Source organism: Bacillus rossius, chromosome 1 (genome assembly GCF_032445375.1).
Source record: "Bacillus rossius redtenbacheri isolate Brsri chromosome 1, Brsri_v3, whole genome shotgun sequence".
Classification (NCBI taxonomy): domain Eukaryota; kingdom Metazoa; phylum Arthropoda; class Insecta; order Phasmatodea; family Bacillidae; genus Bacillus; species Bacillus rossius.
This window is the reverse complement of record NC_086330.1, coordinates 284,161,571-284,189,537: the sequence shown is the minus strand read 5'-3', so window position 1 is coordinate 284,189,537 and position 27,967 is coordinate 284,161,571. Positions and strand designations below refer to the sequence as shown.

Below are 27,967 nucleotides of genomic sequence, written 5' to 3'. Positions count from 1 at the left end.
ATCTTTTCCGTATAAAACGATGTATTTTAAAGTAGAAATCTAATATTTAGTTGGTCATTACCACTTAATAAATTAACGGAAAAATACAAAGTTGTTTGACGTGTAAATTTTCTTATAAAGATGTTTTTAAACGTTATTTCCTTTATCTGATCGTCTACGTCGCCGCGGTGTAGGTATAATCTAAAATTTAATTTTGGTCATTACCACTTATTTAATTAACGGACATACAAAGTTGTCTGACGTATAAATTTTCTTTTAAAGACGTTTTTAAATGGTATTTCCTTTATCTGATTGTCTGCGTTACCGCGGCGTACCGCTTATAAAAATGTAGCCAGCGCATCATTCATGTTTGGTTATGTTGCTTCCCGTATAGAGCGCACGCACGTAGTCGAATATCGATATCTCGCCGATTGGATGCAACGCGCGTTCTCTGTCAGGTGCCGAGTTAACTAAATTTGATAGCCCGCATTCTTTCGTGACAATTGTGTACTACGACACGTTAGTTCACGTCAGATTCAAGTGGCTTGTGTTCGCATTAGAGTCTTGGTTTTTCTATTTAAAGTTGAAGAAAGGTTTTTGTTTAAGGAATTATTAATATAGATTGTTTGGCGTGCTATTGTATACTCCACCTTTTTTTAAATAAACGTACTTTACATGAACTGGTTTTGTTTTTATAAATAACTTTACCTAACAAAAAAAATTTTTTACTTCATAATCGTCGCACCCATACTTTTCATACTTGATTTTAGAATAAAATGTGCGACGATTATATGAGAAAACACGGTAGTTATTTTCCAAAAAATCTGGACCCCACCCAGCTCTAATAGTATTGACCAATTTGTGTCAAAGGAAATTCTGAGGGGGGAGGGGGGAGAGAAATGATTTAGATTACATGCACTTATGTAAAAAGTTATTTTAAATTATTTTAAAATAAGGAGCAAGCTAATTATTATGACCTTATCCTCAGCTTTCAAAAATTGTACATAAACTATGGTTGTGCAAATACTATTTTTTGACGAAAAAATAAGACAAAAATTCTTAAGCAATTATGCGATCATGAACAAATTATGAAAAAAAAAACTTTATGGTTAACAGCAAATTTCAAAAAGCCTTTTAATAAAATTTTAGTTTTTCACAAGGGCCGCATAGCTGGTATCTTTTTTTCCATACTGATTCCTTTCAAAGTAACAGACAAGTATTTTTTTTAAACTAAGATCTCTAACATAAAAAAATTATATTTCACTCCTGATTGCATAAATGCATCCAGTTTCAGCTCTTTATGAAAGTAGATCACAGGATCATTTCATTTAAAAAAAAACATTATGTAATGTCATATTTAAACACACACTTGCCTCATGTGTCAAACAAAATTATTGAAAAATTGCAAAATAAATATATTGTAATGCAACATTTTTCATAAAAACATTTTGAAAATTTAGAAACTTCACATGTTAGCTTACTACCATTCAAATAACCAAAAAATTTGAAGTAATTTTTAAAGTAAGTTATCTTAGTCTTACATTCAATATTTTTTATATCTGAACCTTACAGGAAAGTCATCATAATCTAGTTTCACACATTATCTTGTCATATAATAATCTTATATTCCACAAAAAGATCCTTTCCAATCTAGATCTTTTTTTTTACAATTGAAGATGTCTTGTCCTTTAGGTCTTTATGAAATTAAAATTGTCTTATACTTGAAATTAACTTATAATCAAGTTTTTATAATCCATATTGCTTTATAATCAAAGTCTCCTTACAACAAAAATCATCTCATAATAAAAACCAACCAATAATAAAATTGTCTTATAAGTAGGCCTGTGCGAAAGTCAGTTTTTTAGTTCGAATCAAATATAAATATTGACTTTGAAAAGTAAGAATAAGAATTAAAAACCGACTAAATTTTTCCCCCCCATCATGTAACAACTTCTGGAAAGTTAGAAAATTAAGTCTGCTACAATAATAATATGGAATGTTTTTTTTTTAATATTTATATTATGAAAAAAAAAAGTTTTAATTATGAAGCTAACCTATCTTAACATAACCCAACCCAACCAACCAACCTTTCATTTCATCCTATTTGCTTTATTTTCCAGAACCTACATATTGATCCAGAATATTTTCGCAAACCGCAAAGTACAGTGAAATCCAATGCAATCCATATCACGAAAAACGAGAATCTTTTTAAAAATACTATATTCCCAAATTAGTGATTAAATGAGCTCATATTTACATATTTAAACACTAGTTATTCACAAGTTTTCGTTGTTAACATTGCCAGTTTATTGTTTTATAGTTCAGAAATTATAAACACAATTTCTGCTAATATCATCGGTAACATTATACCATTTATTTACATTTTTTAAACATATATTTTTGAGTTGCAACATCTGTTTCAACATTGATACATACAGCAAGTAAGTTGATACTGTATCAAACTGTGTTAGATTGATTGCATATATTTATACTCTGTAGAAACTATGATGTTTACTTTTTTTGATGGCTAGTGCAATAAGTATCCCTGTTTGGTGGTGGTGTAATCCATGGTTGCTGATGTTTGTTTTCATCCCACTTCTGTCTGTGTAAAGAAATAAATAAAAATAATATTTAGTTTTCAAGTTCGAAATGACAGTAATGTCAGGTTTTGAATCATTCAGGGTTCATACACAAATTGAAAAAAAATTTTGAGGACACTTCCAGGACATTCCCAGGAAATTTCACAGATTTTCAAACATAATTGTTATTTGAACTATGTTGTAATCGATAAAATGGCAAGCACTTAATTCAAAGATAAACACTAATAATAATAAAAATGCTGTTTTTCAATATTTTTCCAGGATTCTAAACTACAACAAAACAATTACCTTTTTTACCAGTTTTCAGACAGTTTTTCAATCTCTTCACTTAACTTTGCGAATTCGGCTGCCGATTCACATGATTTTTTCCTGTATGCGTTGAACTTTCAAAGAAGAGTGAAATCATTTCTTTTCTCAGCTAGTAATGCCATTGAATCAGCTTCTTTATTCATTGAATCAATTGATTTCTCAATCTGCAGCTTCTTCTTCTTCAGTTCTTGGACAGTTTCTAACATGTGTGACCTCTTTCTACTACTTTCCTCTCTAGATATTTGTTTCTTCTGTTCATTCAAGAAGTGCTGATAGCGCATTCTTGATGATCTAGCATTTGCCAACAGTTCTTTACTGAAAATAACATCACTTACTTTTTCATCTTTAAATTCATCGTAAACAATCCTCATTGCTAATAGTTTTTTTTCTGTTAAATTTTCTACAAGAAATTCTCTGTTAACAGAGAAACCACATTCTACAGATGCTTGGCCATGAGACAGAGTCAAAATAGGTTTAAATTAGAGATGGGATTTTCGAATCTTGGATTCGTCGAATATACCGAATCCTATGGATTCAAGGATTCGTAGGATTCGAGGTGAGTTTTTAAGAGTTTTACTGTATATACTCGTGTATAGCCTGCCCTTTTTCCCCTCAAGTAAAGGAAAAAAATCAAGGATGCGCACTATACATGGGGAAAAAAGATGAGAGGGGGAGGCGCTAACTGCCGGGTGATGGGTGGTGTTTAGGCTTTCTCCATTCCCTTTTAGTATGCCCCCCCCCCTCCGCTGTAAATCACTCTGCTCTCTCTCTCTCTCTCTCTCACACACACACACACACACACACATGCACGCGCAAGCTCGGACATCACGTCTCTCTTGTTTATTTTTAGACCTCCCCCTCTACAGAAAGCCAGCGCAGCAGGGTGTAGAAATGGCACTTTGCCACTTGTCACCTCCAGAGAGAGAGAGAGAGAGAGAGAGAGAGAGAGAGAAAGAGAGATAGAGAGCATGTTGTCACCAGTCCCCCCACCCACTTCCTTAGCTTCCTCGTCCCAGCAGCTACCTGTGAGTCATCAAGTCCTCCGCGCCAGCTTAGCAACGGTGACAGGAGGGGTGGTGTTTAGTCCTGTCAACTGTCAAAGTTACTTGATGGTCACAATCCCGTTCCTGCCTGCCTGCCTGCCTGCCTGCCTGCCTGCCTGCCTGCCTGCCTGCCTGCCTGCCTGCCTGCCTCCCTCCCTCCCTCCCGCCTTGTACCAGTTGTGACAATACGATACAGCGCTTCATTATCTTCCGTATACACACCAGAGTTTAGCTTGCTCGTGTCGTTTCAGATGGTAGAGTATGCCACAAAAGTTTCGCTTTCAGGTGGAAGAGTATTCAATTAAAGTATTTTCCTGACACATCACCACACATCAATGTAAATAATCATTTGTTTCATAAGTAATTACTTAGTTGGTATCACAAAATGTTAGTAAAATTTATTTATGGGGAATTTGTTGCAAAAATCATGGTGCGCGCTATACACAAGTAAATACAGTAGTAATTGAAAATTGTATACCTAAACTATATTATTAAGGTAACGGAAATAGCACAAACATAAGAAAAACTACGCTGCATTTTGTCAATTAGCATAACTACGTACTCGATCATTTCCAACCTTCAATAATATAACATTGCAGAAAAAAACGTAACTTTTTTTAAATGGTGTCTGTTATACAAACATATTTTATTGAAAACATAAGAAGGATTCATTTAACAGAGAATTAGACAGATGCAAACTTACGTGTGTGGTTTTTGAGGTTTTTTGTCTCTATTTTATATGAGGTGTATACACTATGCACTTATTTATAATTTTATAAATACACATGTGATTTTTTTTAATACATTGGCCTATGTAATTTTTTATAATAAATGTGTGATTTTTTTTAATAATATGTGGTGAAGTTTAGTGTGGGACTGGGATTCGAGATTCGATGACAAACACTGAGGATTCGAACAAGGATTCGACCAATATGTGGATTCGTCCCATCCCTAGTTTAAATACTTTCCACAAATCTGCATACTGTTTGTTGTCCAGGAAATATTTACAAAAAAAAAAAATCTAACCTTTGAGTATTTCTATCAAAGTTTGTAAATTGTGAAGGATCTGGTGACACTTCTCTGAGGAACAACTTGAACTGTAGTAAAGTTGCATCACACACACCTGTACTGATCAGTTTTAAGTCACCAAGCCTAAATTAGAAATTTAAAAAATAGGCTATTGTAAAAAGAAAATCAGAAATTTTTGTTTGTTTGTTTCATTTTACAAACAACTTTATGCAACAAACACACATAAAATTTGCCCACATGAGCTCTGCATCTACAATTTTGTTGTCTGGTTTGCTGATGAAAGATGTGAGAGAAGTACTTTGTTCAGCAGCCCTCTGATTTCTCTGGTGTATCTGTGTGCTTTCGTGACGCCTAAGATCTTTCAGACCACCCTTTTGAATGTTAAAGTCCGACCGACACAATGAACACACTGCAGTAAAGTCCGTTTAACCGGGTTTCAGCCACTTTAATTCTATTTCCCACTCATGTTTATATCGTTTTTTATACAGCATTCGATGCTGAGAAGCCTTGCATTTTCTTTCCATTTCTTTCAATTACAATCTCCACAAAGATGCAAGCCGAATTTTTTGTACATAACAATTACTTTAAAAATAACAACAAACTGTAAACACTTCGTCAATCCATCATAGAAATCGTGACTGCATGGTATAACAACACAGACTGTAAAAACACTGTCACAGATATCACTTCACACAAATATTACTGGGCGTGTTCCGTTACACGCACGAACGCACCATCGCGCAGAAGAGAGAAACAGAACGCGGTGTCTAAAACAACTGTCATAGATATTACGATGCACGGTATACTTTCATCCCTGAAATAAAAAAATGTTTCCAGAAATAAAAGGTAGAAAGTGAATTATCATCATCTCAGAAAAACTGAAACGACGTAGCAAAGTGAAGTGTCTCTTGATGACATGTTATCTATGAAGTGGAGCGGGAGCAGTAAGTAAATATTTATGTTTGTGCGTTCGTCAATTAAAATATCTGTGATTCAAAGTGCTTATCCGTTAATCCGGTGTAACTCCAAAATATCCGTGAAAATGGATAAAATCCGTAAAAACGGCAACCCTGCCATAATTTATAATTCAAAACAAAAGGGTCGCCTTAGATTCAGATACACTGATTTTTAGGCAAAATACCTATTTTGGGTCAATGTTTTCAGGTTGTGCAGTAGTTACTGGCTGCACATGTTATGACCGATGTTTTTGGAATGTTCTATAGCACAAGATTTTTGTACAAAAACATTAATGTAAGTTATACAGTACTTCCTTGCTGTGATTATTTTTTTCAGTTGGACGAACGGTTCCGCGAGTTATGTTATTTACATTTTAAACACAAATTATCACATGAAAATGGCCGACCACCTGGAAACAAGAAGTACGTCTGCAAGCCGTTTAACTAAAAGGGAAAGAGAATTCTATGACAAAAACTTCAAGATGATGGTAATAAAGTACGCTGCAAGTACAAACAATTGCGCTGCTGCAAGGAAATACAGCATTTCAGAAGTTAATGTGCGGCGGTGGAAACAACAACAAGAAAAATTGGCAAGTTGTAAATCCACCAGGAAATCGTTCAGTGGGCCAAAGCCCGGCCGATTCCACGAAATTGAAAAACAAGTGGTGGACTTTGTGAAAGTTCAACTTGCAAATGGGATGCCGATTTTGTGTGATGCGATTCAACATAAGGCCCGTGAAATCGCAAAGACCTTTAACCTTACGCAACGTGATTTTAAAGCAAGTAAAGGATGGTGTGTAAGGATGATGAGAAGAAACGGCTTCTGTCTGCGGCGAAGAACTTCTCTCTGCCAAAAATTGCCTTCAGATTTTGAAGAAAAACTTGTTGCTTTTCAAAGGTATATTATTAAACTCAGAAAGCAAAATGATTATCTTATTGGCCAAATCGTAAATGCTGATGAAACGCCTGTATATTTTGATATGCCTTCAAATTATACAGTGGATGCTGTTGGAACTTTAACAGTTAATGTGAAGACAAGTGGCAATGAGAAAATGAGGATAACAGTGATGCTTACAGTGTTAGCTGATGGTAGAAAATTGTCCCCTTTTGTCATTCTTAACCGTAAAACTATGCCAAAAGAAAAATTGCCTTCTGGGTTAATAGTGAGATGTCAAGAAAAAGGTTGGATGACAAGTGAGTTGATGGAAGACTGGTTAAAGGCCGCTTGGGATAGAAGGCCTGGGGCACTTTTAAAGAAGAAAGGGATTTTAGTGTTAGATGCATTCAAAGGACATTTAACGCCAGAGGTGAAATCATGTATTAAAGGTATGAACACCGACCTTGTTATTATTCCTGGAGGCATGACTTCAAAGCTGCAGGTATTAGATGTGTGTGTCAACAAACCATTTAAAGACCGTCTTAAAGTGCTGTACTCTGAATGGCTCTTGGCAGGCAACCATGCTCTAACACCAACAGGCAAAATCAGAAAACCAAGTGTAGCAGTCTTGTGTCAGTGGATTAAGGCTGCATGGGACACAATCTCATCAGAAGTGATCATCAAAGGCTTCAAGAAATATTGCATTTCTAATGCATTGGATGGCAGTGAAGATAAGTATCCTGTGGGAAGAAGATGCAATTGAAGCTGAAGTCGACAGCAGTGAAGATGATGCATCAGAATAATGAAACTCTAACAGTTTCCAACAGTTAAAGTACCAGCCATATAGATATTTATTTCTGTTTGTACATTAACTGTTAACAGTATTGCAAAAGTGGTGGTTGAAATCCTTTATAACATTCATATTTTCAATTTTATATCTAATTTGTTGGCATGTGTTTAATACGATAAAAATTTTTTTTCCTGAAAACATGAGGCTGTAGTTTGGGGGTCATCTTAGATTCGAGGTTGTCTTAGATTCGGGTATATAAGGTACAGGAGAATCCCGTTATAGCGAGCATGGTAATAGCGAGAACACGGCTATAACGAGGTCTTTTTTAAGGTATTTGGGGCGTGATCGCGTGTAGCACGCCTTGGTTATTTGTCTGCTTTATCTCCACCCCTCTTGCTCGCCACTAGACATCTTGCCGTTGACACCTGTCACATTCTTCAGCCATGCAGTCGCCACCTAAGTGTGTGGCTTTAAAAATAGAATCCCGTCCTTTATATTATCAAACTTCTGCTTGGCTTCAAGGCCGAGGTATGCTCGACTCGAATAAACCAAGCCTTTGAATATACATATACTTGTACACATTTCTTATTATTTAGAAAATAGACAAAATCTATTTTTCCCGCCATTAAACATAACAATGTGCACTTTTTTAAAAAAATATAAATGCTCTTAATTAATTTGTTGGGAAATTTTCATTAACGAATAATAATATTGTTTATAACTATGTTAGGGCAAAAAAGTTAGAGCCGTCTTTATACTTGTTGCTAATTGATCGCGTTAATAATACACAAATATTTATAAACTTGTTTGGAATTATTTGTCGTGACACCTTTACAAACACGTAACTTTATTTATTTTACTATCTGACAAATAGTAGGCACTACCGTATTTATTTCCGAATCGCTAATACAGTTTTCTTGTAACTTTGGTTTCAGTCAGTTGTTGAGGTAACTGTCCGGGAAGGGGGTGGTGATTGTTTGAGTTTAATCCCAAATTTATTTTCAAAAAAAGTTTACAGGTTTCTTTAAATGAAAAAAGTATAGTTTTCCAGCGACTATTTCGTTTGAGGCGTATGTGCGTTGCCGCACTCCTGCTTTTTTTGTAAGGAATTAAATCATCGTGCTACACTAGCGCTGCTTGTTAACAACATCCCGAACCAACATGGCCTCCAGCAGACAGCCCGCGTCGACAATAGATAGCAGCACAATGCTGCGTCGGCCGCGGGCCGAGTCGAGTAATCGATTGCGGGCAGAGATGCTATACTTACGTGGCGTGGTAGGGTATTCTGGTTATTTTGACACAATCGGTGATCGCATCCGTACTTGTGGGATATTGTTTTAAAGAGAATTCACACATCTGCTCACATAAATTAAGATTTCGTTAATAAAACCTGTTATTTTCCAATTATGCAGGTTCAAACACTATTTTTATGCTATATACGGTTAATTTTTTTTTGGAGGCCAAAATCTGTCCAATTCGCTTATAGCGAGGACACGGTTATAGCGAGGATCAAACCTGGAACCGTGACACCTCACTATAACGGGACTCTAGTGTATGTATATAAAAACAAACTTTTGAGTTGAAGATGGTTTTGGGGTCTATGGACCATGAAAAGAAAAACTACATAAAAATTTTCCAGAAGTTGCAACATGGTATCGGCTACAATAGGTAGTATTTATTCTACATCTACCTAAAAAGGGTATTTATATTGCACTAACGACAATTCTCAACAGTGAACATTGGTATACGATAAGCTCACAAGGTACGCTATGTAAAATGTTCGTAAGCATACAAATATTAGTTATTTGAAAGTGTTAGTATTTGAGCTCAATCGAATACAAATAATTTATTATTCGTAAATGTATTCAAAAATTCTATTATTTGCACAAGCTTACTTATAGTAAAAATTGTATAGTAAAAATAGTCATATTCAAAATTATCTTAAATTCCAAATTATCGTCATACTTGAGATCTCCCTAAATTAGTACATGCTCCTGTATTCAAGGTCACTCTAAATTCAAAACACCCATTTAATTTTGGACATCCTAAAATTAAGGACATCTTATATTCGGGGTCATCCTATATGACTAGATGGACATGATGTTTAATATTTTGAATTAAAATAAACAATTTACATGATTTTAATCCCTATAAAATAATTTAACCTCCATCTAGTAAAACAATTTTAAACCAACTAAACAAACATTTATCAAGCATTGATATTTTGTTATAACTTGAGAATTTTAGTTTCATTGTCCTTCACTAAGATAATCAGTTGCTGAAACATAAAAGAGGGCAATTTCTTTTATATTGGTACCATACCAAATATTTACATTGCCAAATTCCATTTAAAAATACTGTGTTTTAAGTAAGTGGTTAATATGGTATTGAACTATGGACAGGAAAATGAGATGAGTTTATGAGATAAACTACAAAAAGGACATTTAAGTCAGACTGTCCTCTCAATGTGATATGGGGGCAAAAATAAATCTAGGAAGTTGAAGTTGACCAATGTATCACGCATTGCACATAACAATGTATACAAGCAAAATGGCTATGCACCAAAACATTTCAGTAATGGTTTAAGTGAAATATAGTGCATTGCAGCTAATCTGAATACTTTCGGATTCTTGCTTAGTATTCTCATTACGGCTAAGAAGGCATTAATCAATTTTAAGATTGGCAGGTCTCAGTCTCATGCACAGTGTTATTTCAATCTCTTATTGCTACTATTATTTAAAGGTATTCATATGAATTTATCAATATCACTCTCGTGTCTGTGGCTTGGTCACTAAGTGTCTTACCAGATATTTACTGAGTGTTATCCAACTGCAGTAAAAAGTAATGCACTTACTTGTTACAAATTACGATCAACTGCATGGCATGGCATTTCACAGCTAGCACATAAAATTAGTAATTATCTGCCAATAAAACTTATAATAACTTACAACCAAATAATGAATAAGAGTTACCATAAAAAATTTACAGGAATAGTCATTAAAGAATAGCAAGGGCACTAATGAAATAACCGTCACGGTGTGAAACCGAGCTTTAGTTTGAATTTCCCGCATTCGTCGGTGGGATACACAGTTGCAAGTTTATTCCAAAATATTCAGATGAGCTGGAATGCACTGCAGGCATGAGTGGCGAAGACGAGAGAGGGAGTGGTATCAACCTGCTGCGGCGGTCCCGAGAGCTGTGCTGCTTCTGGCGATCATGACTGCCGCTTCCCTGCAGCTTAGCCTTGATGCGGCGCACCTCCTCGAAAAGGTAGCCCTGGGCATGAAACTGGGCCCAGCTGGCAGGCATCTCCGTGGGGCGTGATCGCCGCTCCTCCTTGCGGCTGTGGCGGTCCTTGCTTCCCCCGCGCCGCTTCCTCTCCCGACTGCGCGAGCGCTCCCGGCGCCCGCGGCTCGATGATTCCTTCTTCTCGTCACGCGGTGTGGCGGGCGCCGCCACGGGCGTCTTCGAGGCGTGCGTCGTCTTCTCCTCCTTGCCGGACTTCGCAGGGAGGTCACGTGCGAGCAGCTCCTCCACCAGTAGCTCCTTGTCACGCTGCTTCTCCATCAGCAGATCTGCCATCATGTCCAGCTCCCGGGACCTCACTGCGAACAAGTTTCGTCAGACACTCCATCACTTATGCCTTATCTTAAGAGAGGCTGGCTCAACGTCTCTTCACGACGCAACCGGTAATATCGGCCTACGGTAGAAATTACGGTATGATTGGGCCGGGATTAGAACCTGGGTACCCCGGAATGAAGTCTAGTGTCTACATACTGCACCACCTCACTCAATGGGTGAGAAAAATAACATTCTCAGAAACTGATGGAAAATTTTACATGGTGTTTAGCTAGCAATAATGGTAGCACACAAGTCCTTTGTCAAAATTCCTCATCCTAGCCAATGAGATGAAAAAACAATTAAAAATAAATATTTAGAAAAAATTACTCACAATGTTGGATTTAGAGCTTTTTTTGCTATCCCTAGATAATTTTTGAGAATATGTTTTGAAAATGGTACTATAGAGTTAATGTTTATGCATTACCCAGCTGTAGTGGCAGAGAAAATGGGCTTTAAATATGTGATGATGCAAAAAGTCAAGCATAAGTTTACTAGAAGTTAATTTCCTGGGTTCCTACAGCTGAGTAACACAAACAAACAATAGTTCCATATTTTATTTTTAAATAACTTAATCATAAAATAAATATACATATACATTAAAAAATCAAACCGCAGGTGAAGCATAAACATAAAACAATTCAAAATTAGTGATTTCTGAGGAAATATTTTGAGTACTTATTTTCAAGACAGATTATACACCCTTCGCTAGCAACAGTGGAGCAGCTACTCACACGGGACAAGCGATGGTGGGGGCACATACGGCTGGCCAGACAGCGGGACGGGAGCCGTCATGTCCCCAGTGCACTTCTGGTCAAGGCTCTCGAAGCCCAGCATGCCCCGCATCACCAACTCCTCCCGCTTGATCTCCTCGATTGCCGCAATGACAGAGCGTGCCTTGTCTTCTCGGGCAGATGCCTTTCGGCTGGCCTTCTTCTTGGTGGGAATGGGTGTCTGGATCGGAGACTTCTCCTCTGTGATTACGGCCACTCCCGAGGCAGGGACTGGGTCCGCCGGCGCCGGCGACTGTTCCGGCGCCGGTGTCACGGGTTCCTTCGCCGGTTCCTTCACCACCGCCACCACGGCGGCGGCGGCAGGGCCCACCTTTGGCGCGGCCTTCTTTGCGAAGCCGAACGACACGCCTGCCCCGCCTCCCTGCTTCGTCATGGAGAACGCCAGCAGCCGCTTCTTCGCCTGGGCCTTGCCCAGCACTGCGGCCCGCGGTGTGGGCGGTGGCTTGGGCGCTGCCTCCACTTTGGACGCTGGAGGTGATGGGGCGACATCATCTTCTGTGCTGGCGTGGCTCGGCGAGTACCTGCGACAACGAGGTCATTAGGGGTAGACTCTTGTAACACAGTTCAAGGATACATTTTAGCATTGCTGGAGCGGTCTCTAGAAAACATGATGCCTGGACCAGGATTCCAAACTGAGTCCTCTGAAATCTAAGTCCAGTGTCTTGCCACTGCACCGACATGCAACCATGGGCAAGAAAACATGCATTCTCAGAGAAGAACAGAAAATGCATCATTGTCATTTGCTAACAATCATGGTACAATCGCAATGTGTAAATCGAAAAGTCATTACGAAGGCAAGCTTACCCATGCTTTGAATTTTTTTTTCTCTTTGGATAGTTGACTCTTTGCAAGCTGGACTTACAATTTGAGCAACTCAGTTTGCCATCTCGGCATGTGTTGCTTCATTATGGTTTTTATAAAAAATATATATGAATTACATTTCCCTGAATTATCCAGATTTTGTAGATAAACAAAAGACTAGTCACTTTCAAAATTGAATTGTACATTTTAAACAAATGTGCACATTAACATTATATTATTTTTTCTCTCTATTTTAGGCAAGATGATTCTAATATGTATTTGATAATAGTTAGTATCATATATAAAATATTAAACAACACAAAGTAAAATAAGTTTTTTTTTAATTACTTATTTTGTTAATTTAGTACAAGCATCATACAAAATAAAGAAATTGAATTTAACAAAATAAAGATTACACTTATGTGATTTAAGTTATTTTGTTAAATTTCTGATTAATATTAGAATTTGAATTGTATTTTGGTACTATGTGGTGTATTAACTTGCATTTTATTGTTATATGACAAGATTTTCTGTATTATTTCAGTTTTTTAATTTTTTGGTACCATTTAATAAAATTTGACTAATAGAAATTAAGTAAAGTCCATGCAAGCTTGCACAAACACTTTGACAATGCAGTTCAAAAAACTCACATGAGCAATGGAAATGATAAAGCAATTCACATTATAGTGTACACCCATTTAGATTGTAAACATAACAAGAAAAAACATTTCTTTAATTGAAATCTAATAAATGTTGCATGTTTACAGTCGGTTACAGCTAAAATAGGTTCATTTTTATGTACATAATTATACCAATCAAAAATCCTACAACGGAACCATTTTGCCTTGCTAGACGGATGCCAGCAGGTCACAAGGCTCGTGACAATGCTATTCACAGTATGTGTCTTTAGAATACTGAAAGTATATCTTAAGCAGTCTTCCAAACGTGTTAATTTAAGCCACATTAACACTTTTTCTCACAAAAATTTCCTGAGTTTTTCCTTTCCCTTTTCTCTGTCCAACCAAAAATTATTTCCCGGTTTCATCAATCAATCTTTCAAGAGAAAATTGCATGGCCACATTTTTTTGAGCAAACCAAAATCCACATTTTTTCCAACAAATTTCATGAAATGCTATTACGTTAATAAAAATTTAGCTGACCATGTTGTGGCAATGGTAGTATATTTTTCAGTAAGGCAGTATATCAGCTGATTATATAGTAATTCAAGGTCATGGAGACCTAGTTTTGTATTGGTTATTTACTGACATATATTCTTGTACGTGATTTTAATATTTAATTATTTAATTCAGAAAAGCTGTTTAAAATGTATTTTTACTGTTTTCACATTGTTTGCTAGGTTATTATTTGTTCAAAGCATTTTTCAGTATTTGATTTACTTTCAATATTATTTTCACACTTATATTTTAAGTATGGGTTTATTTAGAAGTTTCAATTTTGGTATTGTTTTGGTAAAAGGAAAAACCAGAGACAGATGTGCCAATGTTTCAGATATTGATTTTTGTTACCGAGACCTTCCGGTGTGTTCTTTATGTATTCTTATGATGGAAACATTATCAGGTGTTCGCTCCCATAGGTGATGGTAAAATCATCACTGTTTCATGTCAGCCAATCAGAGAAGACTTTGTGTTTGGTATGTTTTGTACAGAAAACATCAATGCAAGGATTATGTATTTTATGTGTTGTGTCAATGATTGTAACAGGTGTGCTGTGACTGGCTGTTGAGGTCATGTGACTGATTCCTCCCTGCGTGATTGTACACTGTTATGTAGCCTTGTCAGTTGTTTTTCAAGTTTTTTGCTGATAGTCATGTTGTTCAGTGGCTCACAAAAATATATGAGCAAATAGAGGCAGATAATTTTACCTGTGGGTACCAGGGCCATGCTGCAGTAAGAGAACTTTTTTTTGTCACTTTTCGGATGTTTTAATTAGAATACTTTTGCACCCAATGTTCTTAGAGCAAGTTCAGACAAGTGTATATAATCACGTCAATCTCACAAAGCAAGGTCAGTCTTAGTGCAGCTTTGTCATTGACAACAGTGCTATACATTTGGTGTGAATTGCTTAAGTTTAGCCGTATTGATAAATACTTTGCAACAATGGAAAAGAATTACATAAATACACAGTGCTGTAATCCGTTTAATATTCAGGATCACAAAAGCAGCAGAAAACAGTTGATAAATGTTCTTCAGTGGACGATACAGAAACAACCACACCTGCAGACTGGACAGAAGGTATGTGATTCATGTCGGAAACAAATCTCATCAATAGCAAGTGCAAGTACTACACGGGAGGAAGAGTACAGTGAAGAAGAAAGCTCAACTGACAGTGATGAAGAGGAATCAAGCATGGATGTAGTGTTGCACACATTTAATAACAGTCTACCAAGTATAGAGAGTGTACTAAATAAAATTTCAAGGATACCGATAAAATTTCCAGGACAATTTACAATTATTTGCGAATTCCAGGACATTTCCAGTACTGGAAACAGTTTTTTTTTTAATTCCAGATTTTCCAGGACGTGTATGAACCCTGAAATGGCAGTCAGTGAACATTGGCCAGGTAGTCAATATACAGCCAATTAATAGGGTCTTCATGCATCACATATACATAACTAAACAAATATCCACAACAGCCACATGCAGACAAAAGAAAGGTGCAAACACCCACTTACTTGTTCGACTCATCGTTATGTTCCTGCAATTTCTCAGTTTTCTGCGGGGGTGTTGGCACATCGCCCGTCTGTGCCTGCGAAGGCAGAGGCGGGCCGACCACGGGCGGGCTGGAGAGCAGGCTGGGAGGCGGGCCAATCATCCCTCGGGGGGGCGGCGGCCTTGGCAGGAAGTGCGGAGGCGGACCAAGGAGAGGTGTCCGGGGCCCGGGCAACAGCGGCAGGAGAGGGGGCGGCCGTATGTGCCCCAATGGCCGATGCCCCATCTGCAGCGGCGGTGGGATGGGGCCCATGAGTCGCTGTGGAGGTGGCATCGGAGGTGGTGGGGCCGGGCCCAAGGGCTGGGGAGGAGGCGGCCGCCCGGGTGGTAAGGGGGCAGGGTGCCCCTGCAAAGGCGGGCCGGGGTGCCCCTGAATAGGAGGGCCAGAGTGCCCCTGCATAAGAGGACCAGAGTGCCCCTGCATAGGAGGGCCAGGGTGTCCCTGCGGAGGTGGGCCAGGATGCCCCAGCATAGGAGGGCCGGAGTGCCCCTGTGGAGGCGGACCAGGGTGACCCTGCGGAGGCCGGGCGGGCCTGATCCCAAGCAAGGGCGGGCGGCTAGCCTTCAACAAGGGCATTGGCGGCCGGCTGTTACTCTGCGGCAGCGGGATGTCGAACTCTGGGGGAAGATTCTGGGGCAGGGGTCCGCCCCCAGAAGGCGGCCCTACACACTCTTCAGGCAGAGGAATATCCATGATGGTGCTCAATCTATCGGGTGTGCAGCATCATCTGGAATTTAAAAACAAAGACAATGTGGTAATCAGCCCAGAGGCTAGTCTCGGACACACAGCCCTTGCCCCAGTGAGACGGTGTCTCGAAAAATGATTCTACAGTGGTTCACTATTGGGTCATTCCACGCCAAATCATCCAGCAAAAAAATTATTTGTTTGTAATCCACCCGTCTCAGAATTTGATGAAACTTGGTGTACTTTATCTATGTATCATTTTATGATCATACATAAATTTTTATAAGATTTAGTCTAACCGTTTCTGAGCTACAGGCACTTAAAGCTGGGCTTGCTTGTAGTAAAATGTGTATTTCCTGAAACCCCCCAGACTGACAGTTTTTCTCATTTTTTTCCCCTCGTAATCACGATTATGCACCGATTTAGCTGAAATTTTTGTAGTCTACTAAGAATTTAATGCAGCTCCTGTTGATGTATTGCAATTAGTGTTTTAATATCACCATCATAGTCAAAATTTACTTCAAAGTTAAGAAAAATAATTTTTTGATAATTTTACATGCAGTATGAAAGTCCTTTACAACTTTTTTCTGTCCACAAGATAACCTCACTAAACCATATACCATTGCAAAGAGCAGACAATTTTCTACAAGATGGTGGAAAAAAACTAGTGGGCTTTTGAGTTTCCAATTCTTTGATAAGGTAAAACCCTCAACCTTTACAATTTTTTGGCACTTTATAACTATAATTTCAAATTCAGTTCTAAAACATTGGCACAACTGTTACGTTTAATTTTTAGACTTATATTTAACAAAACTTAACAATGAATCAATTATTTTAATAGGCTCACTTGTGTAATTGCCAAGAGAAATTACATTTAAAATCTTAATACATACAACTTCACACCACTACATGTGTGATGACAGTACTATGTAACAACAAAACAAGACCTGTGAATCAATCAGGAAGTTTCAAAGGCCTAGAAGTTACGTTATTATATAGAACTTGAAATTTACATGACAATAATTCCATTTAATCGTTATGTACAAGCATTGTAATGTTTGGTTTTAGATACACAAGTGTATAAAATAATTAATTAGTAACTTTGTGATTGTTGAAACTCTTTTAGATTAAAAATAGTTAAAACATAATTATTCATTATAACTCACTCTTATTTTACAATTTTAAGGACTTCAGTGATTCCCACTTAACATCAATTTTCTTCTGCATGGAAAAATTGAGTGTGTAGAGTCGTCCTTGCATTGTTGTGGTTTCCCGAGTTTCTATCACACACAATATGTGTTCAGGACACACATAGGTAACATTTGTCCATTTTTGTCTGCCAGAAAAATGTTTTTCTAGGTCCATGAGTGTGCATGAATTGAATGTTATAATCTCCTTCCTCTTCATTTATCTCTTGAACTACACCAATCCGCCATTATCATTCATAAACACAAGCAACATAACACTGAAGTTTTGGAAACTCCTCGGTGGGCACTGGATTATCTGTTGTGAATATTTTGTATCTGAGGGAAATTTCTGAGTCCAGACTTGTTTTCTTTGCTATTATTGCATTTGCTGATACTGGTTTGAAATAATGAAAGCTCCTCGTTCCAGTAATTGTTTTCCCAGTTGCAACGCGTTTTTCAAGAAATACTCTGCATCTGTTGATTTCTTCTTCACCAAAGAAAAAGAAAGAAATGCTTGAGAACTAACTCCTGCAAAAGATAAACATATGCTCAATAGTTGTTATTTGGTCATTTTGTAGACTTTGCAGATTTCTTCTTGAAACTGTACTCTTCACAGAACCCCCTATTCCATCACATGCTGTTTTTCCATGACTTGTAGCATGAAATGTCCAACATGCTTCAAACCCAAAATCTTTGATGACAGCACAAATTAATCATACTTTTATTAAAGTTTTGTACTGGGCACTGCAACCGTCTTTAATGTACTCGACATATTTCACTGAAGGTAGCCTACTTTTTACGAATCGAACATTTTTTCCTTGAACAGTGTAGACAAATGTAACATCATGATTGAAGTCATCTGAGAGAAAACACAATTATGTTTCTTTAAGGTTTTGATCTTCATTTTTTGAGTAAATAACTACTGGATGGAGAGCGCAGCTTAAATGGTTCCAAGACCTGTCTGGACCTCATTTTGTAATGTGAAATTATAATTTTCTGCAAAGTCCATGAAAATTAAAGCTTCATCACAACCAAGATTTTCTTTTCTGTGCTTTACATAAGTAGTCTGACTTTTTGAAATGAAAGAATGAGGAATGAGAGCATCTAACTTTTTGATTGTAAGGTCAATGAACTCGTTAAGAGGGATCATAATATTTTGGAGTTTCATATGGCCATCACTAACCCACTGAGAATATTTAACTTCATCGTCATAATCATATGCTTCAAAAATTTATTTCAAATATGTAGTTAAATTATTTTTGTCTGGACATCTGTCACATCGCCTTAGCATACATTCCCTCCTACTTCTGCTACATACAACCATGTCCATCATAGCATGTACATCCTCCTTGGGAAGTTTCATAGCAATAGCAAGAAGCTTCATATTTTGGTGTATTGTACATACACATACAACATAGGTGCCTTGAAGGCTTCCATGAGCTTCATAGGAAAGTGACAGCAGGTGAAGTAGTTTCACGAGAACCTTCAACCGCGTGTAACACAATCCTTAAAAAATATGATAATACTATGAGCTGAGTAAACAGTGTTCAAATGCGTTATCCAATTAATAGTAGCCAAGGATAGTCACATTTCGTTTTAATTGTGGGCAATATAGCCTCATGTAAGATCCTCATACAATTACACAAACCTTTTACATTGAAATTAATACTGATTAATTACAAAGGGATACAGAGACAATTATATAAAATTAAGTAAGTATCCCATAGAACTAGAGCACTAGTACAATTGTCACAGCAAAATACGTGAACGTATTTTCAATATGACAAATACTTTAGTATTTACTTTAGACAAATAGTATCGGATAGTATTGGATAGTATAGAATAATCTCTCGTTAAATTAACGTCAACAAGTGCAAAAGAGTGACAACCCTAAATCATCGCAGCGACCGAGAATTACGTTAATACAGACAAATGCCTCATTAGACATTACAAGACCCGTAAATGTTATTGCGGGAGACCGCGGCCTAACCTACACTAGGTAAATTGCAACTTAATTCAAATGCATAAGATATCAAGAGAAAAACTATTTAACACTACGTGATTACATACATTACGCAAAAGCAAAACACAAGCCCTAAACACGAGTAACGACATGACGGGGAGAAACGTCAGACAAAACACGAGTAGCAATGCAAGCTATTAATAACAATAAACGAAAAGGGTAATAATGCCAAAAGTAATTTCAAAGGTGACGGCCGAATAAACAATTTAGAATACCTTAAGAGTTTAGCTGTTACAAGTTACATGAATGTAAGGGTCACCACCTTACAAGCACTTACATGAAGTCTCCCCGCTGTCACACTCACTACATTTAACTAACTGACCTACATACTAAATTCAGTAAATACCAGCACCGACTGGCTATAACAACCTATCTACATGATTTGCTAACCAACAAGAAGAGCCTTCAAGGCAATACACGCAGTTTTAAGTAAAACCGAAGGCGCCACGGGCATGCGCGGACACCTCAGGAGGAGAAGTCAAGCACAGCACTAGATGCAGGGAGGGGGAAAAGTAGGAAGGGAAGGAGCGCCAAAGCCCGCCGCGAGGCACAAAGTACAAACGCAGCGCACCGACCACTTCAGCCTGGTGACCCAGCTAAAACACACCACTTAGGTCGAAGTGTGCAAAATTTAGAAAAACCTATCTTCATATCTGTATTTTTTTGTTTGAATGTGTTGTACATTCATAAAGGTTACATAAGATAAGTCTTTTCTGATTGTATTTATTCTTTGTAATACTAATTTTGTATTTTGCATGTGGAAGGATATATGAATACTCATCATCTTGATAGAAATTTTCCACGGAAGTGATGATTTCTAGAGTAATTTTTCTTCCTTCCTTTGGTTCAGGGATTGCGAAAATTCCTTTTTTCTCAGCCAATATACGTGCTTTTCTCACCACAGAAACATGGAATTTTTCAGCTACATCCTTACATGACCATGATGTTGGTGCAATTGTCATTGTCAATATTTGAATTTTTTTCCCTATTATTCAAATTAGATCCCAATTTCTCCTCCATGAAGTTAATCAACGTTTCAAGATCTTCAGAATTTTTCCTAATCTGTTCTGAAACTGTGTGGCATGTTTTATCACAAATTAAATTCTTGTCTCCCTCTTTTGCCTGCATTACATCTTCCAGTTTTTCCTGTAAGCAAGTGCTTACTTGCTTTACCTTTCTTGCAATGTACCCTGATTTTGAATGTGAAGGAACTGATTTAAGTTTTATGGGTGTTACATCCAGTACTTTTAAGGATTCATTAAGTTTATCCTTTTGCACTAACCTTGATGCCAATTGTAAGTCCTCATCTTCCTGTTCTGTTTCTGATATTTCCCAGCGCTCTTCTTTTGCCTCAGCTTCTTCAGTTAATGCTTTTCTACAATTACTACATAGTAAATGGCCAGGGATTAAGTGAATGCCTTTACTTTTTTCCAAATCCTTCGCTTTTGTTAACGAAATCATTCATAAGTTTTTCTTGTTTCTAATAGGAGTTGAATGTCTGTTAAAATGATCACAGCAGGCTTTCTGATTGTTTTCAAAGTATGTTAGAAATGAACACAGATGATGGCAGCATATTACATCGGTTTCTTGAAAAATTAAACCTGTTCGCCACTGCAAAAGTTCTTGTTGCTCTTGTAGCAAATCTGAAATATTTAATAAAACTTTCTTCATTGTATATGTAGTACTATCACAGCAAGATGTTAAAGAAACTCTCACTGTACACTTTAACACCACACAATTAGTTCCAGCTGCCATTGTTATCACACACAAAACCAATGAAGTTTAGAAAATGTATATATTTAAAATAATGTTTACACTATATGAACCATAGTGTTACTGATGCACTTTCCACAAGACAAATTACAATAAAGAACATAAGTGCAGTCATACACAATACAGCACTAGGCTAGTTGACTTGACACTCTCATCACTAGACTGCAGACTGGAAAATAAATTGTGCAGGAAGAAACCTGCATATCTCTTCCTCCTTTGTCATCAGTAGGGAGGGTAGGAAAAGCTTAGTTGAAAAAGTACACGCAGCCATGCCTTGAAACTGCGCTACTTATGCCTGTTTTGACCGATGTTTTTCTTTTAAAATATCAGGGAGGGTAGAAACAGCTTAGTTGAAAAACTTCACACCGTGCCTTCAAACTGCGTTACTTATGCCTGTTTTGACTGCGGTGTTTATACTGCCTTTGAAATGTCTTCGGCAAGACAAGACATCCTATGGGATTAAGATTCAGAATTTCCTTGAAAATGGTCAGAAGGGGGGGGGGGGCAGGGGGAGGGTGAGGAGCTGTAATGTAGCTGTTCCGGAGCCTTCTCCCTTCCTCTTCACAGATATTTGGATTGTTACTGCACGAACAGTCCCTTACCTCTAATCACTTGTTTATACATTTGGTTTCCGCAGGTGAAATAAAAGTGCATATTAAAACAAAATAACCTCGCTTTTTATTGCAAATTTTGTGAAAAATAAAACCCCTTTTGAGAAAAAATAACCTCCCTTTTTTCAGGTCTTTAGTCATCATTCATAGACTTGTTCCATTGAATATATATAACTTATAGAAGTCGCGAGGGGATAGGATTTATTATTCCAATTTTCGGATCCAAAACTGTGGTAGTTGTTAGCTCCGCCGCTAGACAGCTCTTCTTTCCACAAGAGGGTACTCGTAGTTACCAGATTCCACGCCAGAGCGCTGTAGCGTCGCTTTTTTCAAGGTCGTGCGCGTAATTCTCTGTCTCACTCTATCGAGAGGCGGTGCCTTTTGTTGAAATCCGAGCGCTTAGATACGGGCGGGTGCAACTGAATCGGAGGAGTACGACCACCGAAAAAAAACAATGAGAAGTTCACAAGCTAGCAGAATATATTTATGTATTTTTTTTATTTTATTTTTTTTAATTTTTTATTAATTTATTTTTATTTTTAGTATTATTTTTTTCCTGAAATTTTATGATATCAAAGAAAACTTGCGGTGGTTTTCTCCGTGTGCTCCTGATTATTCTTGTCAATATTATGGTGGATTTCTCCGTGTGCTCCCGTTTATTGTTGACAATATTATGGTAGTTTTCTCCGTGTGCTCCTGATTATTCTTGACAATATTTTGATGGTTTTCTCTGGGTGCTTCTGATTATTCCTGACTAGACATCTGATGGTTTTCTCCGAGTGCTTCTGGTTACTGATGAGGAATTGATCTCTGCATGAAGAATTTTTTACTTAATGAGTCATGTCATTTTTTATTCAAGGTCGCATTTAATTATTGAAATTCTGCCAATAAATCAGCACTTGTAATATTTTTATCAGGTGGAAATTTAAAAAAAAATATCATTACTCAGTCAAATAATCTCTGAGAAATCTAAGAAGCACTAACAGGATGGACGAACTTCCTTTTCTTTGGAGTCTAGCGAAGCCATCCTTCTTTTGCGATCGTTAGTGAGCATCCCGCATCCCGCATAAAAGAACTAAATATTATTTACCTGCAAGTAACATGTGGCGACATCTGTTGTTGAAAAGCAGAACTACTTGCAACAAGTACCTTTGAATGAGATAAATTAATTCTCGCTGATGAAATAATTAAAAAATTCTATTTAAGTAATATATCTAATTTAAAACTCTTAGTTTGCATCTGGCATTAGTCTCAATAACTAATATGAATCCTGAAACGGGGTTTGTTGCTGTATCAAAACGTCATCACTGTAGATACTGTAGCAAGGTGTTTACCTTGAGAAAGAATGCTAAACGACATGAGAGAAGCGAGTGTAATTTGGGTCCTTGTCAAAAACCATTTCATTGCAGTCAGTGTCAGAAATCCTTTGGTAGAAGATATTACTTGGATAGACATTACAAGACCTGTACAATTAAGATGAATAAAGATAACGAAGACTGGGCTACAACATCGCGGAAGAGGAACGAAGGCGAAAAAGCTAATGCTAAAATTACTGATCTAGATCAAGATAATAATTTAAAATTTAAAACAAACGAAGGAAGTTGTAACCACATTAGAAATGAAAATATATTTACTCCAATATCTAGTCGTCTCCATGAAAATGTGAAAGATGGAGAACCACCTGAAGCTTACAAGGTCGAAGACTTTGATGAATCATCTGAGGCTGGCATGATTGAAGATTGTGGTGACACATCTGAGGCTGACATGATTGAGTACTGTACTGAAACACCTAAAGCAGGCAAGATCGAAGACTGTGATGGCAGTCAGACCAAAACGATGGAAACGACGTAATAAAATAAATTATCCTGATCAAGTTTGTGGTGCTGACATGATTGAAGACTGTGGTGACACATCAGAAGCTGGCATGATTGAAGATTGTGGTGACACATCTGAGGCTGACATGATTGAGTACTGTACTGAAGCACCAAAAGCATGCAAGAGCGAAGACTGTGATGGTGGTTTGAGACCAAAACGATGGAAACGGCGTAATAAAATAAATTATCCTGATCAAGCTTGTGATAATCACTGGCAAGATGACGAAAGTGACCTTGTGGTTGGTGTTAAAACGATAAACACCAGAGATAATATTTATTATAAACATGCAAGGATGATGAAGGCAGCAGAAGAGATTGATTATACCTCATGGGAAGATCCTAACATATTGGTTAACAGGCTACGACTACTACATGGATCGCTTTGTGCAGGAAACTATTCGAACATTAAAGAAATATCCTTCATACTCAAAGAACTGAGGGAAGCTGGCTACATACAATAATGTATTAAATTAAATGTATGTGTATAAACTTGAAGATAAATTAATATATTTTCTTTCCAGATGGAAGCTATCATTTATCGAAATCTGATTTCTAAATAAAACTTATAACTTAAAGGTGTAAAAAAACGTTACCACTGCCAGTCAAAATGTATACTGATAAAGACATGTTAGTAATCATGCCAAGTTCGATAAAAGTAATAGGAATCAGTTGGAACCAATTGAAGATGGAGCTCTTGGAGCAATTGGAGCCTTTTGAAGCATTTGGAGTCTTTTGGAGCTGTTGGAGCCATTTAGAGCTGTGTTAAGCATTTGGAGGCTGTTGGAGCCATTTGGAGCATTTGGAGCTGCTGGAAACATTTGGAGCTGTCAAGCATTTGGAGGCTGTTGGAGCTGTTGGAGCCATTTGGAGGCCGTTTGGAGCATTTGGAGCCTTTTGAAGCATTTGGAGCTGTCAAGCATTTGGAGCATTTGGAGCTGCTGGAAACATTTGGAGCTGTCAAGCATTTGGAGGCCGTTTGGAGCATTTGGAGCCATTTGGAACTGTGTTAAGCATTTGGAGGCTGTTGGAGCTTTTGGAGCCTTTTTTGGAGCTGTTGGAGCATTTGGAGCTGCTGGAGACATTTGGAGCTGTCAAGCATTTGGAGGCCGTTTGGAGCATTTGGAGCCATTTGGAGCTGTGTTATGCATTTGGAGCTGTCAAGCATTTGGAGCCATTTGGAGCTGTGTTAAGCATTTGGAGGCTGTTGGAGCATTTGGAGCCTTTTTTGGAGCTGTTGGAGCATTTGGAGCTGCTGGAGACATTTGGAGCTGTCAAGCATTTGGAGGCCGTTTGGAGCATTTGGAGCCATTTAGAGCTGTGTTAAGCATTCGGAGGCTGTCAAGCATTTGGAGGCCGTTTGGAGAATTTGGAGCCATTTGGAGCTGTGTTAAGCATTTGGAGGCTATTGGAGCATTTGGAGCCTTTTTTTGGAGCTGTTGGAGCATTTGGAGCCTTTTGAAGCATTAGGAGCTGTCAAGCATTTGGAGCTGCTGGAGACATTTGGAGCATTTGGAGCCGTTTGGAGCATTTGGAGCCATTTGGAGCTGTGTTAAGCATTTGGAGGCTGTTGGAGCTTTGGGAGCCATTTGGAGCTAAGAAGTAGTCGTTGCACGTCTATGCAGGGCTAAATGTTTATAAGATTGTTGTTGGCTTTCGCAAGTGATTCTGTAGTAGGATAGAAATTGTGTAATAAATATTATGTTTGTAAAAGACTTTGAGGTGTTTTATTTCTCGAACCTTACACTTTTCTGGTACTTTTTTAAAATTAAAGTTGTTTTGTATCGGCCAGGGATCGTGTCAAGGACCTTAGTCGATCTAATCAATCAGTATATAGATTACAAATTTATTTAATGAATTTTGAACTTTTTCCCGAATCTCTAGCATTACAATTACGAATTTCCAATATGGTGGTCTTGGTGTCTGATAGGATGATGGTAGTAGAGGATTTAAAGTCTCTTTAAGAATGTTGAACATGGTTTATTTAAATTATTTTTTTTACATAAGATTAAAAATTATTGCAACGATCGGGTATCGAACCGAGGACGGGAATCGATCGAATCAATATGTAAATTAATGAGTGATTTATTTAATGAATTTTGGAACTTTTCCCGAATTTCTAGCTAAATAATTACGGATTTTCAAGATGGCGGCCAAATGACAAGATGGCGGATGTCACAGTAATAAATGATAACTGCACTCTTGCGGATACGAATTAAACTAACATGTCATCGGCGCACTCTAGCCGACGATACAATGATGATGGCTTCCAGCATCGAAGACAAGATGGCGGCCATGACGTCATACTAGATGATGATAAAAAGTGGTGGGAGTCAGTATGCCTGCAGCCACCTCGGGGGAAGGATCGGTCGCCATTTTTATTTTTTTTGCACTCGTCGGGTTCGAACCGAGGACTCCGAGCTCCGTGTCGTAAATGTTTGTTTTTTAAATATTTTATTAAAAATTTTATTATTTAATTTGTTTTATGAATTTTAAATTTTTTTTCATTAAAATCGGATAATAAATTTAAAGATGGCGGCCGTAACGGAAATTGCAACGATGACGTCATAATTCAAGATGGCGGCCATGGTATCCTTATTCCTAGAAATGGCTTAACTGAGGCTTGAGTTAAGGATGCTTAAGCCAGTTTTAGGAATTTTCAGCCGCTGGGATTTTTAAGGACTAAAAACGGGAATTTTTCCCTCGAAACGGGAAATTTTTCCCTCGAAATGAGAAATTTTTAATTTGTGGAATTTTTTGAGATTTTTCGGCGGAACTTTTTTCCACAGAAATGGAAATTTTGGCGATTTTTGAGGAATTTTGGGCAAATTTTGCCCAATTTTGGCGGATTTTGGCGATTTTTGAGGATCAAATTCAAGGTCAAGGTCAAAGGTCAAGGTCACAACCATCCAAGATGGCCGCCGTGACGTCACAATCCAATATGGCGGAGCCGGCTCTCGGCTCCACTACCTGCATCCTGATCCAGTACCGGCCAAGCTATACTACTTATAATTGTTTTTATTTTATAATAAAAGTGTATCTAATAACCCGTGGCTTTGCTCACGTAATTTCCGGGTATTGCTGATATTCTACCATTTTAAGAAAAGTATGTAGGTATTAAATTCCAAAGATTTTTGAAGAATTATACACAAAGAACTGTCAAGTATAGAACATATTTAATAAGTAAAAATATTTTTACGACTTATTTTTAATTGGTTTAGCGTAAGTCTATTTTAACTTTTATTTAAAATTAAGTACCTACCTTATTTTCTATCTCCCGGTTTAGTGACTTTGAGAATATATTTTTCCTTGATGAAATCTTAACTCTTTTCCATCTGACGAAGAAGCCAATTAAAAAATATACTAAGACTCGCGCACTTATTGTATGTTAAGACTGCCATCGTTTTAAATTACTGTAATTTTTTTAGTTATAGTCATGCTTAGGATAATAACATAATATGCCTTATTACGCATACATTTCAGTATTCATGAAACCAATGCATTTTTATTTGAAATGTAGAGCAGTTAGGCCAGTTACCAAATTTCTTATCTCGCATATTGATTTTTTGGTATGGCTAGTATTACTTAAACTAAATTTTTGAATTTTCACTGATGTACTCTTTTCCCTTTTCTATGTGATTTAAAAAATATAGCAATATACGTAAACCAATTAAACCAAAATCATCCTGAATTTTTATTACCGAAAAAAGTTAAATACAAAAAAATTTAATATGCGTATTTTAATATTGAATTTATATATATCTTGCCAATACTGATTTAGTGGGTTCCATTTTTTATTTTTAAAAATAATATCTACCCTGTTTTACTACTTAATAGATAACGTTGAATAAGAGAAGGTTGTTTAAGGTATGTTGATTTTCCTTGCCAATATCTAAAAGTAAATTTGTACAAACGCGAAATATAGTTTAAATAAGTATTTTACTTTTAAAATAAAACCATATTTTGAACGGAACACTGACTATTGGCCCAATACAAAGTTTTAATAGCTAATTTTCACTTCACTCGGGTAAAGAATACCATCATTCAGTGATTTCCGTGGCTAGCTTTTTTTGGGATTTCATCATTCTCAAACGACGGTAAGGGAAGCTCCTCTTCAAGGTCGCCTAACGATGCTGATAAGACCTGCCGGGTAATTTGAATCGTTGGTCTGGGATTTTCGAAGGGGGGGGGGGGGGGTGAAGGATGATGTCACGACTGGGCTGGTTAACCTAGTTCTGCCAAATACCGCCAGGGGCGTATACGGCCGATACCCAGCGATGAAAGCGATCGCA

The 27,967-nt window shown here is 37.4% G+C and overlaps 1 protein-coding gene across 7 annotated transcripts in view; it reads right to left on the bottom strand.

The window, feature by feature from the left end:
- The window catches only part of LOC134527671 (serine/arginine repetitive matrix protein 2-like), a 195,767-nt gene that overhangs the window by 148,920 nt on the left and 18,880 nt on the right, over window positions 1-27,967 (bottom strand). For all 7 annotated transcript variants that reach the window (XR_010074244.1, XM_063360555.1, XM_063360556.1 and 4 more), the window contains exons 2-4: window positions 15,489-16,253; window positions 11,936-12,516; window positions 10,759-11,188 (exon numbers count right to left, since the gene is read on the bottom strand). Coding sequence is in view for 6 of the 7 variants with exons in the window: in XM_063360555.1 (XP_063216625.1) it covers window positions 10,759-11,188; window positions 11,936-12,516; window positions 15,489-16,219 (1,742 nt within the window). In the remaining variant the exon portion in view is untranslated. The remainder of the gene's footprint in view (window positions 1-10,758; window positions 11,189-11,935; window positions 12,517-15,488; window positions 16,254-27,967) is intronic.